At 43.7% G+C, this 15,913-nt stretch overlaps 1 protein-coding gene across 5 annotated transcripts in view; it reads left to right on the forward strand.

Annotated features, from left to right (window-relative positions):
* Positions 1 to 9,719: 9,719 nt before the first annotated feature.
* ARHGEF17 (Rho guanine nucleotide exchange factor 17) overlaps positions 9,720 to 15,913 on the forward strand; it is a 284,958-nt gene continuing 278,764 nt past the window's right edge. For 3 of the 5 annotated variants that reach the window (XM_088479554.1, XM_088479557.1, XM_088479558.1), the window contains exons 1-2: positions 9,725 to 9,931; positions 11,523 to 15,888. In XM_088479554.1, the coding sequence (XP_088335680.1) occupies positions 11,992 to 15,888 (3,897 nt within the window). In that variant the 5' untranslated portion in view covers positions 9,725 to 9,931; positions 11,523 to 11,991. The other 2 variants (XM_088479556.1, XM_088479555.1) reach the window with 2 other exon arrangements.

The following is a 15,913-nucleotide window of genomic DNA, read 5'->3' on the forward strand; positions in this document are numbered from 1 at the left end:
AACTATCCTGCCTCTGTATACTGTAACTATCCTGCCTCTGCTGATACTATAACTATCCTCCCTCTGTATACTGTAACCAACCTGCCTCTGCTGATACTGTAACTATCCTGCCTCTGCTGACACTGTAACTATCCTGCCTCTACTGACACTGTAACTATCCTGCCTCTACTGATACTGTAACTATCCTGCCTCTGCTGATACTATAACTAATCTACCTCTGCTGATACTATAACTATCCTGCCTCTACTGACACTGTAACTATCCTGCCTCTACTGACACTGTAACTATCCTGCCTCTGCTGATACTGTAACTATCCTGCCTCTGCTGATACTGTAACTATCCTGCCTCTGCTGATACTGTAACTATCCTGCCTCTACTGATACTGTAACTATCCTGCCTCTACTGATACTGTAACTATCCTGCCTCTACTGATACTGTAACTATCCTGCCTCTACTGATACTGTAACTGTCCTGCCTCTGCTGATACTATAACTGTCCTGCCTCTGCTGATACTGTAATTATCCTGCCTCTGCTGATACTATAACTATCCTGCCTCTACTGATACTGTAACTATCCTGCCTCTATTGATACAGTAATTATCCTGCCTCTGCTGATACTGTAACTATCCTGCCTCTGCTGATACTGTAACTATCCTGCCTCTGCTGATACTGTAACTATCCTGCCTCTGCTGATACTGTAACTATCCTGCCTCTGTATACTATAACTATCCTGCCTCTACTGATACTGTAATTATCCTGCCTCTATTGATACAGTAATTATCCTGCCTCTGCTGATACTGTAACTATCCTGCCTCTGCTGATACTGTAACTATCCTGCCTCTGCTGATACTGTAACTATCCTGCCTCTACTGATACTATAACTATCCTGCCTCTGTATACTGTAACTATCCTGCCTCTGTATACTGTAACTATCCTGCCTCTGTATACTGTAACTATCCTGCTTCTGCTGATACTGTAACTATCCTGCCTCTACTGATACTGTAACTATCCTGCCTCTGTATACTGTAACTATCCTGCCTCTGCTGATACTGTAACTATCCTCCCTCTGTATACTGTAACTATCCTGCCTCTGCTGATACTGTAACTATCCTGCCTCTGTATACTGTTACCAACCTGCCTCTACTGATACTGTAACTATCCTGCCTCTGCTGATACTGTAACTATCCTGCCTCTACTGACACTGTAACTATCCTGCCTCTGCTGATACTGTAACTATCCTGCCTCTGCTGATACTGTAACTAATCTACCTCTACTGATACTATAACTATCCTGCCTCTACTGACACTGTAACTATCCTGCCTCTACTGACACTGTAACTATCCTGCCTCTGCTGATACTGTAACTATCCTGCCTCTACTGACACTGTAACTATCCTGCCTCTGCTGATACTGTAACTATCCTGCCTCTGCTGATACTGTAACTATCCTTCCTCTACTGATACTGTAACTGTCCTGCCTCTGCTGATACTATAACTGTCCTGCCTCTGCTGATACTGTAATTATCCTGCCTCTGCTGATACTATAACTATCCTGCCTCTACTGATACTGTAACTATCCTGCCTCTATTGATACAGTAATTATCCTGCCTCTGCTGATACTGTAACTATCCTGCCTCTACTGATACTATAACTATCCTGCCTCTGTATACTATAACTATCCTGCTTCTGCTGATACTGTAACTATCCTGCCTCTACTGATACTGTAACTATCCTGCCTCTGTATACTGTAACTATCCTGCCTCTGCTGATACTATAACTATCCTGCCTCTACTGATACTGTAACTATCCTGCCTCTATTGATACAGTAATTATCCTGCCTCTGCTGATACTGTAACTATCCTGCCTCTGCTGATACTGTAACTATCCTGCCTCTACTGATACTATAACTATCCTGCCTCTGTATACTATAACTATCCTGCCTCTGCTGATACTGTAACTATCCTGCCTCTACTGATACTGTAACTATCCTGCCTCTACTGATACTGTAATTGTCCTGCCTCTGCTGATACTATAACTATCCTGCCTCTACTGATACAGTAATTATGCTGCCTCTGCTGATACTGTAATTATCCTGCCTCTATTGATACAGTAATTATCCTGCCTCTGCTGATACTGTAACTATCCTGCCTCTGCTGATACTGTAACTATCCTGCCTCTGCTGATACTGTAACTATCCTGCCTCTACTGATACTATAACTATCCTGCCTCTGTATACTGTAACTATCCTGCCTCTGTATACTGTAACTATCCTGCCTCTGTATACTGTAACTATCCTGCTTCTGCTGATACTGTAACTATCCTGCCTCTACTGATACTGTAACTATCCTGCCTCTGTATACTGTAACTATCCTGCCTCTGCTGATACTGTAACTATCCTGCCTCTGTATACTGTAACTATCCTGCCTCCGCTGATACTATAACTATCCTCCCTCTGTATACTGTAACCATCCTGCCTCTACTGATACTGTAACTATCCTGCCTCTACTGATACTGTAACTATCCTGCCTCTACTGACACTGTAATTATCCTGCCTCTGCTGATACTGTAACTATCCTGCCTCTACTGACACTGTAACTATCCTGCCTCTGCTGATACTATAACTATCCTGCCTCCCCTATGCTGCAACTATCCTGCCTCTGTATACTGTAACTATCATGCCTCTGTAAAATGTAACGGGAAACAGTCGGGAAGCCGATGGACATAATCCCGACCGCCGGCTTCCTGACTGTATAATCCTGACGCCTGTCATTTTCCCTACACCAATCGAAGGTAAGCCGGGCGACGGGCGCGGACAGCCGTGTGGGGGGGTTAGGTTTAGGGTTCCCGGGGGGGACTTAGGGTTAGGCACCCCCCCGGGAGTTTAGGTTTAGGCTCCCCCGGGGGGAGGTTATAGTTAAGCACCCCACCGGGGGACATAGGTTTAGGCGGCGGGGAAGGTAGGGTTAGGTTTAGGCACTTAGAGGAGGGATTAGGGTTAGGCACTAACTATCCTTCCTCTATACTGTAACCATCCTGCCTCTGAATACTGTAACTATCCTTCCTCTATACTGTAACTTTCCTGGCTCTGTATACTGTAAATATCCTTCCTCTATACTGTAACTATCCTGCCTCTCCTCTACTGTAACTATCCTGCCTCTGTATACTGTAACTATCCTGCCTCTCCTATACTGTAACTATCCTGCCTCTGTATACTGTAACCATCATGCCTCTGTATACTGTTACCATCCTTCCTCTGTATACTGTATCATGTCTCTGTATACTGTAACCATCGTGCCTCTGTATACTGTAACCATGGTGCCTCTCTATACTGTTACCATCCTTCCTCTGTATACTGTATCATACCTCTGTATACTGTAACCATCGTCCCTCTGTATACTGTAACTATCCTGCCTCTCCTATACTGTAACTATCATGCCTCTGTATACTGTAACTATCCTGACTCTGGCCCTGATTCAGAGCCGGACGCTCTAACAGAGCGCTCGCTCTGAATCAGGGCCGTCCCTTTGAATTTAAGAGCGGCCTCCTGGCCGCTCGCATAGCTGTGGGTGACCACCCACAGCTATAGTGAGTGGCCAAAATGATGGTCGCGATGGTCAAGACCCATGGGGACGCCTCCGACTGGGCATCCACACCCCTGGCACACCCACCAAAGGGGGCGTGCTGTCACTCACCATCGACAGCACGCCCCCTTTGGTGCTAGACCCATAACGACGGCTTTCCCGTCGTTATACGGGTCGCGTGCATGCGCACGACGGAGCCGCCTCCGTCGTGCGCATGCGCACTTGGCCAACACCGACCTGCTTGCGAGCGCTCAGCGCTCGCGAGCGGGTCTGTATACTGTAACTATCCTGCTTCTGTACACTGTAACTATCCTGCTTCTCCTATACTGTAACTATACTGCTTCTGTATACTTTAACTATCCTGCTTCTCCTATACTATAACTATCCTGCTTCTGTATACTGTAACTATCCTGCTTCTCCTATACTGTAACTATCCTGCCTCTGTATACTATAACTATCCTGCTTCTGTATACTGTAACTATCCTGCTTCTCCTATACTGTAACTAACCTGCCTCTGTATACTGTAACTATCCTGCTTCTCCTATACTGTAACTATCCTGCCTCTGTATTCTGTAACTATCCTGCTTCTCCTATACTGTAACTATCCTGCTTCTCCTATACTGTAACTATCCTGCCTCTGTATACTGTAACTATCCTGCTTCTCCTATACTGTAACTATCCTGCTTCTGTATACAGTAACTATGCTGCTTCCCCTATACTGTAACTATCCTGCCTCTGTATTCTGTAACTATCCTGTTTCTGTATACTGTAACTATCCTGCCTCTGTATACTGTAACTATCCTGCCTCTTCTATACTGTAACTATCCTGCCTCTGTATACTGTTACTATCCTGCCTCTGTATACTGTAACTATCCTGCCTCTCCTATACTGTAACTATCCTGCCTCTGTATACTGTAACTATCCTACCTCTGTATACTGTAACTATCCTGCCTCTCCTATACTGTAACTATCCTGCCTCTGTATACTGTAACCATCGTGCCTCTGTATACTGTAACTATCCTGCCTCTCCTATACTGTAACTATCCTGCCTCTGTATAGTGTTACTATCCTGCCTCTGTATACTGTAACTATCCTGCGTCTTCTATACTGTAACTATCCTGCCTCTGTATAATGTTACTATCCTGCCTCTGTATACTGTTACTATCCTGCCTCTGTATACTGTAACCATCGTGCCTCTATATACTGTTACTATCCTGCCTCTGTATACTGTAACTATCCTGCTTCTCCTATACTGTAACTATCCTGCTTCTGTATACAGTAACTATGCTGCTTCTCCTATACTGTAACTATCCTGCCTCTGTATACTGTTACTATCCTGCTTCTCCTATACTGTAACTATCCTGCCTCTGTATACTGTAACTATCCTGCGTCTTCTATACTGTAACTATCCTGCCTCTGTATACTGTTACTATCCTGTCTCTCCTATACTGTTACTATCCTGCCTCTGTATAATGTTACTATCCTGCCTCTGTATACTGTTACTATCCTGCCTCTGTATACTGTAACCATCGTGCCTCTATATACTGTTACTATCCTGCCTCTATATACTGTAACTATCCTGCCTCTGTATACTGTTACTATCCTGTCTCTCCTATACTGTTACTATCCTGCCTCTGTATAATGTTACTATCCTGCCTCTGTATACTGTTACTATCCTGCCTCTGTATACTGTAACCATCGTGCCTCTATATACTGTTACTATCCTGCCTCTGTATACTGTTACTATCCTGCCTCTGTATACTGTAACCATCGTGCCTCTGTATACTGTTACTATCCTGCCTCTGTATACTGTAACTATCTTGCTTCTCCTATACTGTAACTATCCTGCCTCTGTATACTGTTACTATCCTGCTTCTCCTATACTGTAACTATCCTGCTTCTGTATACAGTAACTATGCTGCTTCTCCTATACTGTAACTATCCTGCCTCTGTATACTGTTACTATCCTGCTTCTCCTATACTGTAACTATCCTGCTTCTCCTATACTGTAACTATCCCGCTTCTGTATACTGTTACTATCCTGCTTCTCCTATACTGTTACTATCCTGCCTCTGTATACTGTAACCATCGTGCCTCTATATACTGTTACTATCCTGCCTCTATATACTGTTACTATCCTGCCTCTGTATACTGTAACTATCCTGCTTCTCCTATACTGTAACTATCCTGCCTCTGTATACTGTTACTATCCTGCTTCTGTATACAGTAACTATCCTGCCTCTCCTATACTGTTACTATCCTGCCTCTGTATACTGTAACCATCGTGCCTCTATATACTGTTACTATCCTGCCTCTGTATACTGTAACTATCCTGCCTCTGTATACTGTTACTATCCTGTCTCTCCTATACTGTTACTATCCTGCCTCTGTATAATGTTACTATCCTGCCTCTGTATACTGTTACTATCCTGCCTCTGTATACTGTAACCATCGTGCCTCTATATACTGTTACTATCCTGCCTCTGTATACTGTAACTATCCTGCTTCTCCTATACTGTAACTATCCTGCCTCTCTGTACTGTAACTATCCTGCTTCTGTATACAGTAACTATGCTGCTTCTCCTATACTGTAACTATCCTGCCTCTGTATACTGTTACTATCCTGCTTCTCCTATACTGTAACTATCCTGCCTCTGTATACTGTAACTATCCTGCGTCTTCTATACTGTAACTATCCTGCCTCTGTATACTGTTACTATCCTGTCTCTCCTATACTGTTACTATCCTGCCTCTGTATAATGTTACTATCCTGCCTCTGTATACTGTTACTATCCTGCCTCTGTATACTGTAACCATCGTGCCTCTGTATACTGTTACTATCCTGCCTCTATATACTGTTACTATCCTGCCTCTGTATACTGTAACTATCCTGCTTCTCCTATACTGTAACTATACTGCTTCTGTATACTGTAACTATCCTGCCTCTGTATACTATAACTATCCTGCCTCTCCTATACTGTAACTATCCTGCTTCTGTATACAGTAACTATGCTGCTTCTCCTATACTGTAACTATCCTGCCTCTGTATACTGTTACTATCCTGTCTCTCCTATACTGTTACTATCCTGCCTCTGTATACTGTTACTATCCTGTCTCTCCTATACTGTTACTATCCTGCCTCTGTATACTGTTACTATCCTGTCTCTCCTATACTGTTACTATCCTGCCTCTGTATAATGTTACTATCCTGCCTCTGTATACTGTTACTATCCTGCCTCTGTATACTGTAACCATCGTGCCTCTATATACTGTTACTATCCTGCCTCTGTATACTGTAACTATCCTGCTTCTCCTATACTGTAACTATCCTGCCTCTCTATACTGTAACTATCCTGCTTCTGTATACAGTAACTATGCTGCTTCTCCTATACTGTAACTATCCTGCCTCTGTATACTGTTACTATCCTGCTTCTCCTATACTGTAACTATCCTGCCTCTGTATACTGTAACTATCCTGCGTCTTCTATACTGTAACTATCCTGCCTCTGTATACTGTTACTATCCTGTCTCTCCTATACTGTTACTATCCTGCCTCTGTATACTGTTACTATCCTGCCTCTGTATACTGTTACTATCCTGCCTCTGTATACTGTAACCATCGTGCCTCTGTATACTGTTACTATCCTGCCTCTATATACTGTTACTATCCTGCCTCTGTATACTGTAACTATCCTGCTTCTCCTATACTGTAACTATCCTGCTTCTGTATACAGTAACTATGCTGCTTCTCCTATACTGTAACTATCCTGCCTCTGTATACTGTTACTATCCTGTCTCTCCTATACTGTTACTATCCTGCCTCTGTATACTGTAACTATCCTGCTTCTCCTATACTGTAACTATCCTGCTTCTGTATACAGTAACTATGCTGCTTCTCCTATACTGTAACTATCCTGCCTCTGTATACTGTTACTATCCTGTCTCTCCTATACTGTTACTATCCTGCCTCTGTATAATGTTACTATCCTGCCTCTGTATACTGTTACTATCCTGCCTCTTCTATACTGTAACTATCCTGCCTCTGTATACTGTTACTATCCTGCCTCTATATACTGTTACTATCCTGCCTCTGTATACTGTAACTATCCTGCCTCTGTATACTGTAACTATCCTGCCTCTGTATACTGTAACCATCGTGCCTCTATATACTGTTACTATCCTGCCTCTATATACTGTTACTATCCTGCCTCTGTATACTGTAACTATCCTGCTTCTGTATACTGTTACTATCCTGCTTCTCCTATACTGTTACTATCCTGCCTCTATATACTGTAACTATCCTGCCTCTCCTATACTGTAACTATCCTGCCTCTGTATACTGTAACTATCCTGCCTCTGTATACTGTAACTATCCTGCCTCTGTATACTGTAACTATCCTGCTTCTGTATACTGTAACTATCCTGCTTCTCCTATACTGTTACTATCCTGCCTCTATATACTGTAACTATCCTGCCTCTCCTATACTGTAACTATCCTGCCTCTGTATACTGTAACTATCCTGCCTCTCCTATACTGTAACTATCCTGCCTCTGTATACTGTAACTATCCTGCTTCTGTATACAGTAACTATCCTGCTTCTCCTATACTGTAACTCTCCTGCCTCTGTATACTGTAACTATCCTGCTTCTCCTATACTGTAACTATCCTGCCTCTGTATACTGTTACTATCCTGCCTCTGTATACTGTAACCATCGTGCCTCTATATACTGTTACTATCCTGCCTCTGTATACTGTAACTATCCTGCCTCTGTATACTGTAACTATCCTGCCTCTATATACTGTTACTATCCTGCCTCTGTATACTGTAACTATCCTGCCTCTGTATACTGTTACTATCCTGCTTCTCCTATACTGTAACTATCCTGCTTCTGTATACAGTAACTATGCTGCTTCTCCTATACTGTAACTATCCTGCTTCTGTATACTGTTACTATCCTGCTTCTCCTATACTGTTACTATCCTGCCTCTGTATACTGTAACCATCGTGCCTCTATATACTGTTACTATCCTGCCTCTATATACTGTTACTATCCTGCCTCTGTATACTGTTACTATCCTGCTTCCCCTATACTGTAACTATCCTGCTTCTGTATACAGTAACTATCCTGCCTCTGTATACTGTAACCATCGTGCCTCTATATACTGTTACTATCCTGCCTCTGTATACTGTAACTATCCTGCCTCTGTATACTGTAACTATCCTGCCTCTATATACTGTTACTATCCTGCCTCTGTAGACTGTTACTATCCTGCCTCTGTATACTGTAACTATCCTGCCTCTATATACTGTTACTATCCTGCCTCTGTATACTGTTACTATCCTGCTTCTCCTATACTGTAACTATCCTGCCTCTGTATACTGTAACTATCCTGCCTCTATATACTGTAACTATCCTGCTTCTGTATACTGTAACTATCCTGCCTCTATATACTGTTACTATCCTGCCTCTATATACTGTTACTATCCTGCCTCTGTATACTGTAACTATCCTGCCTCTGTATACTGTTACTATCCTGCTTCTCCTATACTGTTACTATCCTGCTTCTGTATACAGTAACTATGCTGCTTCTCCTATACTGTAACTATCCTGCTTCTGTATACTGTTACTATCCTGCTTCTCCTATACTGTAACTATCCTGCTTCTGTATACAGTAACTATCCTGCTTCTGTATACAGTAACTATCCTGCCTCTCCTATACTGTTACTATCCTGCCTCTGTATACTGTAACCATCGTGCCTCTATATACTGTTACTATCCTGCCTCTGTATACTGTAACTATCCTGCCTCTGTATACTGTAACTATCCTGCCTCTGTATACTGTTACTATCCTGCCTCTATATACTGTTACTATCCTGCCTCTGTATACTGTAACTATCCTGCCTCTGTATACTGTAACTATCCTGCCTGTGATAAGTGTTGGTAATGAATTGAGTCCATGGAGTCAGGCATAGGACAGATGCTCTGATTTGTGCAGGCTGGGTACAATGCATGGATGCACACAGGGGGAGTGGAAGGGTTAAAGCTATTCATCTGTGCTGTGTAGGAGAAGCAGGGACTGGCACATTCTGAGTGCACAAATAGGGGAGGAGGGGGGCACTTCCTGTGTCCCAGGCAGGAGAGGAGCGTGCACAACATGCCCAGATTCCTGCACTGTCTGCTGCTTTGTGTCCTGAGAACACGGGAGCTGTCCGAGTCCCCCCAGGTCAGACTTTACTGAGGGGGCTGAAAGTTCTGCCTCTCTGGGCGCCCCTGTCCCCTGACAATGGTGCAGACAAATTCCTGGGCTCTGTAGAGCCTGTGAAATGCAGACTGCAGGAGAGATGTGAAGGGTAAGGAAAGTCTTCTCTGCTCTTTCTATTTCTTAACAGGGGACAATGAAAACTTTGAACCTGAGCGGAGCAGCCGGGACTGTGCAGTTTGCCTGCTGCTAATGTTCCCTCCTGCCTGCTCACTCCTGGGCTGGACTCCTTGTGGGTATGTGGTGGGGATCAGTCCCATCAGATTACTAGTTTTGTTCCCTGTATGTATTTTGTGTATAAGCCTTTGTGTCTGATCTGTGCCCCAGCTGCTATACCTGACAGACAGTAGCTTTAATCTTTCACTGTGCAAACGTTGTTTCAACAAACCTTGCAAAGGAAAAAAATAGGGTTTAAGGGGGGGCGAGTGATCTGCTTATTATGGGTGGGGAGTTTAATTCATTCTTGTATAACCCCCCCCCTCCTCTCTCCCTTTTTCCTAATTTAGGGAGTTTGTGGCAGACTTGGGGTTGCAAAATATTTAGCAATCTGCTCCCTCTCCCGATGTGATGCAGGTCTCCTCATCAGGGGGGTTTGCTGTGACGTCATAATTCTCTGGGGAAAAGAAAGTTTTTGCATGAGAAAGTTTCTGAAACTTACAAACTCTCTGTCTGTTAACTCTTTTGTCCCCCCAAAGGATCGACAGACGTAGCTACTTAGAGTTTGTGCACGAATCTAAGACCACCCCAAGTAATTTGTTTTTTTTATCCCCCTTATTGTCTGTTGTTCGCTTAATATTGGCTTTGTATGTCTTCAGTGATGTCAATAGGAGACTATCATCCTGTTTGCTGAAGAGGAGAAACACTGCCCTAAATATTTCCCTTGACAGCTGACATGTTGAGGAGATGTAATTTTCTTCTTCTGATTATTATGTGATGTGTACAATTCATGATTAGTTGTAACAAAGTCTGCAGAACATTACATCTTCTAGAGTATAATCTTGTTTGGAATGTACAGATCATAGCACCTACAGTGTATGAGAAAGAACTAGATTAATATTAACCAGTGAAGTGACAGATTTGCAAATCAATGTCTCTATCAGTATGTTCCACTGAAACTACAAGTCCCAGCATACTTTGACAGCCTGGTTAACCCAGGATTAGGCGTTAGTTAATGCGGGATATTTGCAAAACACAATTAATTAGTCATCTGTACTTGGAGAAATTAATTGGAAGAATCTTTTAAGTTATAAAAGGTAAAGACTTTAAGCATAAACTAGAGACTTTATAGAAGAATGTAGATAAAGAAACTTTTTTTATGTCTGCGTTGATTTGCATATAAGTCTTTGGCCAATTACTGATTCTAAATGAAATGAAAAAAATAAAATAATGGCTAGATGCAGGGCAGTATTTAAACACTAGAGGGTGACAAAGTGCAAGTTTTTGTATATGTGTGTGTGTGTGTGTATATGATATATATATCATATACACACACACACACACACACACACACACTCGTATTAGTTTTTGATGCATCAGATTCCTCCACATTGTATTAAATATTGTACAGAGTTACTTTTTTTTTTTTTTAATTATTCTTAAAGAGGTATGCACAGAGTAAGTTTAGCTCAACTGGGGAGGTTTGTTAAGTTCTGTATAATAATTGTAACCTCTGCATTTTATAGGGACACATTACCAACCAGAATGCTCTCATACTCGCCTGTCAAACCGAGCCCCTTTTAACTCAAACCCGGCTGGCTGTAGGGATTTTTCTCCCACATAAAATCAACCCACAAGACGGAAAAGGATTATTTATACAAATCCAGATTGCAGAGATGTGTGAGGTTGGGATACTAGAGAACCATGTCTCGAAACCCGACAGGAACTAATGTGGAATTATTTGCTGTTACCGTTAAAAAGATGAAGATTTTGTGGGCTTTTCTTCACCGTCTTTCTGAAACTCACTTGTAATAAAAGATGTTTAAGGACGTCAGATTTTTTTATTTCCTTTTGGATGGATTTTAATTTATTTTTTGGAATTGTTTTTTTTTTTTCCTTATATTTTATTTTAACTTTTTTTGGGGGGGAGTTGTTTCTTCTCATTCTGGGGGATAAAAAGCAGGAGCGGCCCGCTGGCTTCGTGCGTTGTCAACGATGGCTGAGAAAGACGCAGAGAGGAAAGTTCGTATATATAGAAGCGTGTCTTTTAAAAAACTGGGAAACTGGAATGCGAAAGCTTTTAGTGAAGAGGAAGGCAGGGAACTGGCCGGGAAAGGAGATGTCACCCAGCCCACTTGTCAGAAAGCACATCGCCCCCCTGCCAGAACCCTCAGCCTAACTAGGAAGGTGTCCAAAATATCAGCAGCCAGCAGTAATCAGAATGTACCGACAGTCCGCCAGCTTTCCCAGCACTTCTCTCCTCACTCCAGGGAGGATGAGGCACTAAGTGATGATGAAAACTTTAGCCGTGTGGATCGTCTGAAAAGGGGGTGCCAAGCTGGTTCTCCGGACAGCAGTGCCCCTGTAGAACCTCCGTACAACAGCCAGCTTAAACAAGACACATTACATCCAGCGGAGTGTGATGGCCGGTCCCTGGCGATGCCAGGTAAGTCCCACGATTTTGATAACCTGAGGGAAGCACAGAGCTCAGGGATCTCACTCGATGAAGTGAACTCGTATTGTAATTTTCTGCATCAGCCAGATAACCGAGAACTGTTTGTTGTGGAAGGGGCTAACTGGCCTAGCGTTACTGAAATGAGGAAACTTTTTGGGGAGAGTAATCGGAAACCACCCACTAGGGCCTCTTCCCTACCAGACTGTGATGAACACAGACTCTCCTGTCCGCCGGTATCTCATTTAAAAGAGATGACAGTGACGGAGCCACAGAGGTACAGCCCGGTAGAAGCTACAACTGCTAAAAGCTTTAACCATTTCACCAAAGACCAATCCTCTGGCCTGTCGTCCCTGCCCAAAAACCCATCTTCAAGGATGGAAGGTAACTATGGGCGAACTCTAACAGAAAGCAAAACAGACCAACAAAACTTGTGTATGGATACAAAAGAGCACCGGATTATAAACACTGGTTCCAAGCCCCAGCCTCCTCCCCCTCCTCCAAGAAGCTGTATCCCGTTTGGACTGAAAGCTCACACACTTTCATCTGGTCTACCTAAACAAGAGGCAAGACAGCAATCAGATAGTTTACATTCCTGGCATAGTTCAAGCAAACCACAGACAGCCCCTTCCAATGTCAGACTCAAAGACAGCTCCAGCGAGGATGAGCTGCTTAGAAACACCTTGCTGCTACCCACACAGGTCAACAAGAACGGTTCTAAGGTCAGATCCCAGGAAATCTCTTCGGGAAGTGAAGAGGAGAATGACCTTGAAGTCCTCAGGGAAAGCCTCAGGAGGCGCTCTGTTAGAAAGAAAAAAAGAGACACGTTGGCCTGTGATGACAAAGAATCTGACGATGGTGATGGACACTTTGTGGTCAGTGCAGCACATGACGTAGGTCATGGTCCCAGCTTACGGGAAATGCCGGGGCAAAAACACAATGCATATCCTACACTGACTCATAGCAGTCCAGCTACAGTAGGCCGTTTAGATGTATGTCCTGCAGAAATAGTCACAACTAACGCTCCACATGAAGCACCTAAACAGCATTACAGAAACCTAGCTGAAGTAGGGACTCCAGCAAACCCCGGACAGCTGACCACCGTGTCTCCTCTCCCAATTGTATCTAGAGTTGCAAAAGTTAACATTCCACCCTTTTTGCCAAGCCCATGTGGCTCTAGAAGCAGCAGTAGATATTCAAGCACAGAAACACTTAAAGATGATGAACACTTCAATCCCTATTACTCTGGGCAGTCCCGTAGCCTCCAGGGAGGAGTTAATGTTCACAGATCACCAAGTATTGGACAACATGAAAGGCAACTAGTCCGCCCTAGGTCAAAAATGCCTTCTAATGTTGTAAAACTGAAAAACGAGAGTATTTCCGACGGTGCACATTGTGACCTCGGACATGACTGCGCCAGACAGCAGAAGTCAATGTCCAACCCAGATATAGCCTCAGATACACTTGGGCTCCTCAACTTTTTGAAATCTGACTTTTCAGACTTGAAACTGAGAAATAAAGGGCGTGGAACAAGTGACAAGGATGGAGCGTGCTCCAGGCATGAGGACAATCAGGGCACTACCGCACAGCAAAACCTGGTTGTCCAAGGAAAATCCACTGGACAGAATAGATTGCAACAAGGGATCCGCCCAACATTAAAAGACCTAACTGCGACCTTACGCAGAACAAAATCCTTTACATATTCGGACAAGTTGGGGTCCCGACAGTCGATCTCTCATAGCTCCATGAAGCAGAGTTCATCAGAAGTGATGCTCGCCAGTACGGCAGATAGTGATGGCCTACTTTCACACATGGAGGCCACGAGTGTTGTACGAAAAAAAGATGAAGGTGGACCAGACACAACAGCAGACCAGTACATCCAGGAAGCCAGACAGGTGTTTGAGAAAATAAAGCAGATCGGGTCTCGGGAGGACTATAGTTTTGATCAGGAGGTCAGGGAGCATCTACAAAGTGACAAAATGTCCTGTGTTCCGCTGAGTGTTGGCGACAATAGTGATCAGACCTTTCCGAAAAGATTTACACCAGATGAAGTTGTGTCACATAGGAAATCCTTAGACTTGAACTTACCTGGCCACGAGTCTAGTATGACCGACGAAGGGATCGTTACTGAAGTGGACCCTACGCCTTGTGCTTTATACCGAGATCTCGGACAAACACTCACAGTCTGGAAGTCAGCAGGAGCTTCCCAAGAAGACGGTGAATATTTGCATTCACGTAATGCAGACTTCCAGATCGTTTCAGCTACTGATGGTTTTGAAACTACTACATGCTCTGAAGTTACTATGAACAAAGACAACTCCCAAGGACCTTTGGATGCTCCACCCACACCTGGAACAATCAGACGGAGAAGAAAATTCCCATCGCTTGGTAATGGGGGGACAGACTCTAGTAGTGCGAGCAATGGCGAGTGCGGGAGTGAGAACTATCGCTCTCTCAGCGATCCAATGCCCCATCGGCGGTACTCGATCACTGAAGATCCCCAGAGCTTCTCTGTGGACAGCAACCTTCTAGGATCGTTAAACTCTAAGTCTGGTATCTCCGATTCTTCAGCCATTGCTCTGTCCGAATGCACCGGTAGTGCTGCTAGTGTACTTTCCTTCAGTAGTGATGGGATTAAAGATTACAATACCGTCATCCAAAATATAGTCAGTCAACCTGGAGCTCTTGATAAAGTAATTGATGAAAAGGGCAATGGCAAGACCATTAAGAAGAAGTCTTTCAGTGACCCAAGTCGACGCGGAGAATTGTCCCCTGCTGGACTAGAAGATTCCAGTGAGCCTGCAAAAGATTTGGAGCAATCCATCCTAGCCTCCAGTAGTGAGCCTATTTTAACAGAGCAAAGAGATGAGTTGGAGGAACTAGAGGAATTGGAAGAGGAGGTGGAAAAGTTGCACTCTCAGTCAGAGTATCTGTTACCTGCTGAGGGCGATGAAAATGGGGTGGAGGGAAACCAGAACCTTAGTTTTGACCCAAACCTTGTAAACGTGTTATCTCCTAGGATGGTTAGACGCAGTTTCAAAAAACGTTCTAATAGAACCAGTAGTCATGATGGCAACCTCGAATGTGAAGACCCAACAGAGGCACTTAGAAAACCAAAACAGTCCAACAAACATGTGCGACACGCAAGCGAACCAGCAACGTTTATTCCGATCTCCCCTCCTGAGTTTAAGGTGCTCGGGCATGCATGTGCCCAGCTGACCAAACCGGAGTCTACCAGGCACCCAATAAAACAATATCCAGTTTTGATAACCCCCTTATTAGAGGATGTGTCCAAACCGACCACAACTGGCGACTCTAATTCCTTCACCAGCATGGATATTCCTAGGACAGCGCCAAGCACTCCAACTACAGCAGAACCAAAATTACTGAAGACTCCCAGGCCCCTTGAGGAGTCCAGCAATAGAAGCAAGCCCCATGTGGTAAGTGCAAACGTTTTTTAATTTC

This window comes from Taudactylus pleione, unplaced genomic scaffold (assembly GCF_031769625.1).
Source record: "Taudactylus pleione unplaced genomic scaffold, aTauple2 ptg000241l, whole genome shotgun sequence".
In the NCBI taxonomy this organism is placed as follows: domain Eukaryota; kingdom Metazoa; phylum Chordata; class Amphibia; order Anura; family Myobatrachidae; genus Taudactylus; species Taudactylus pleione.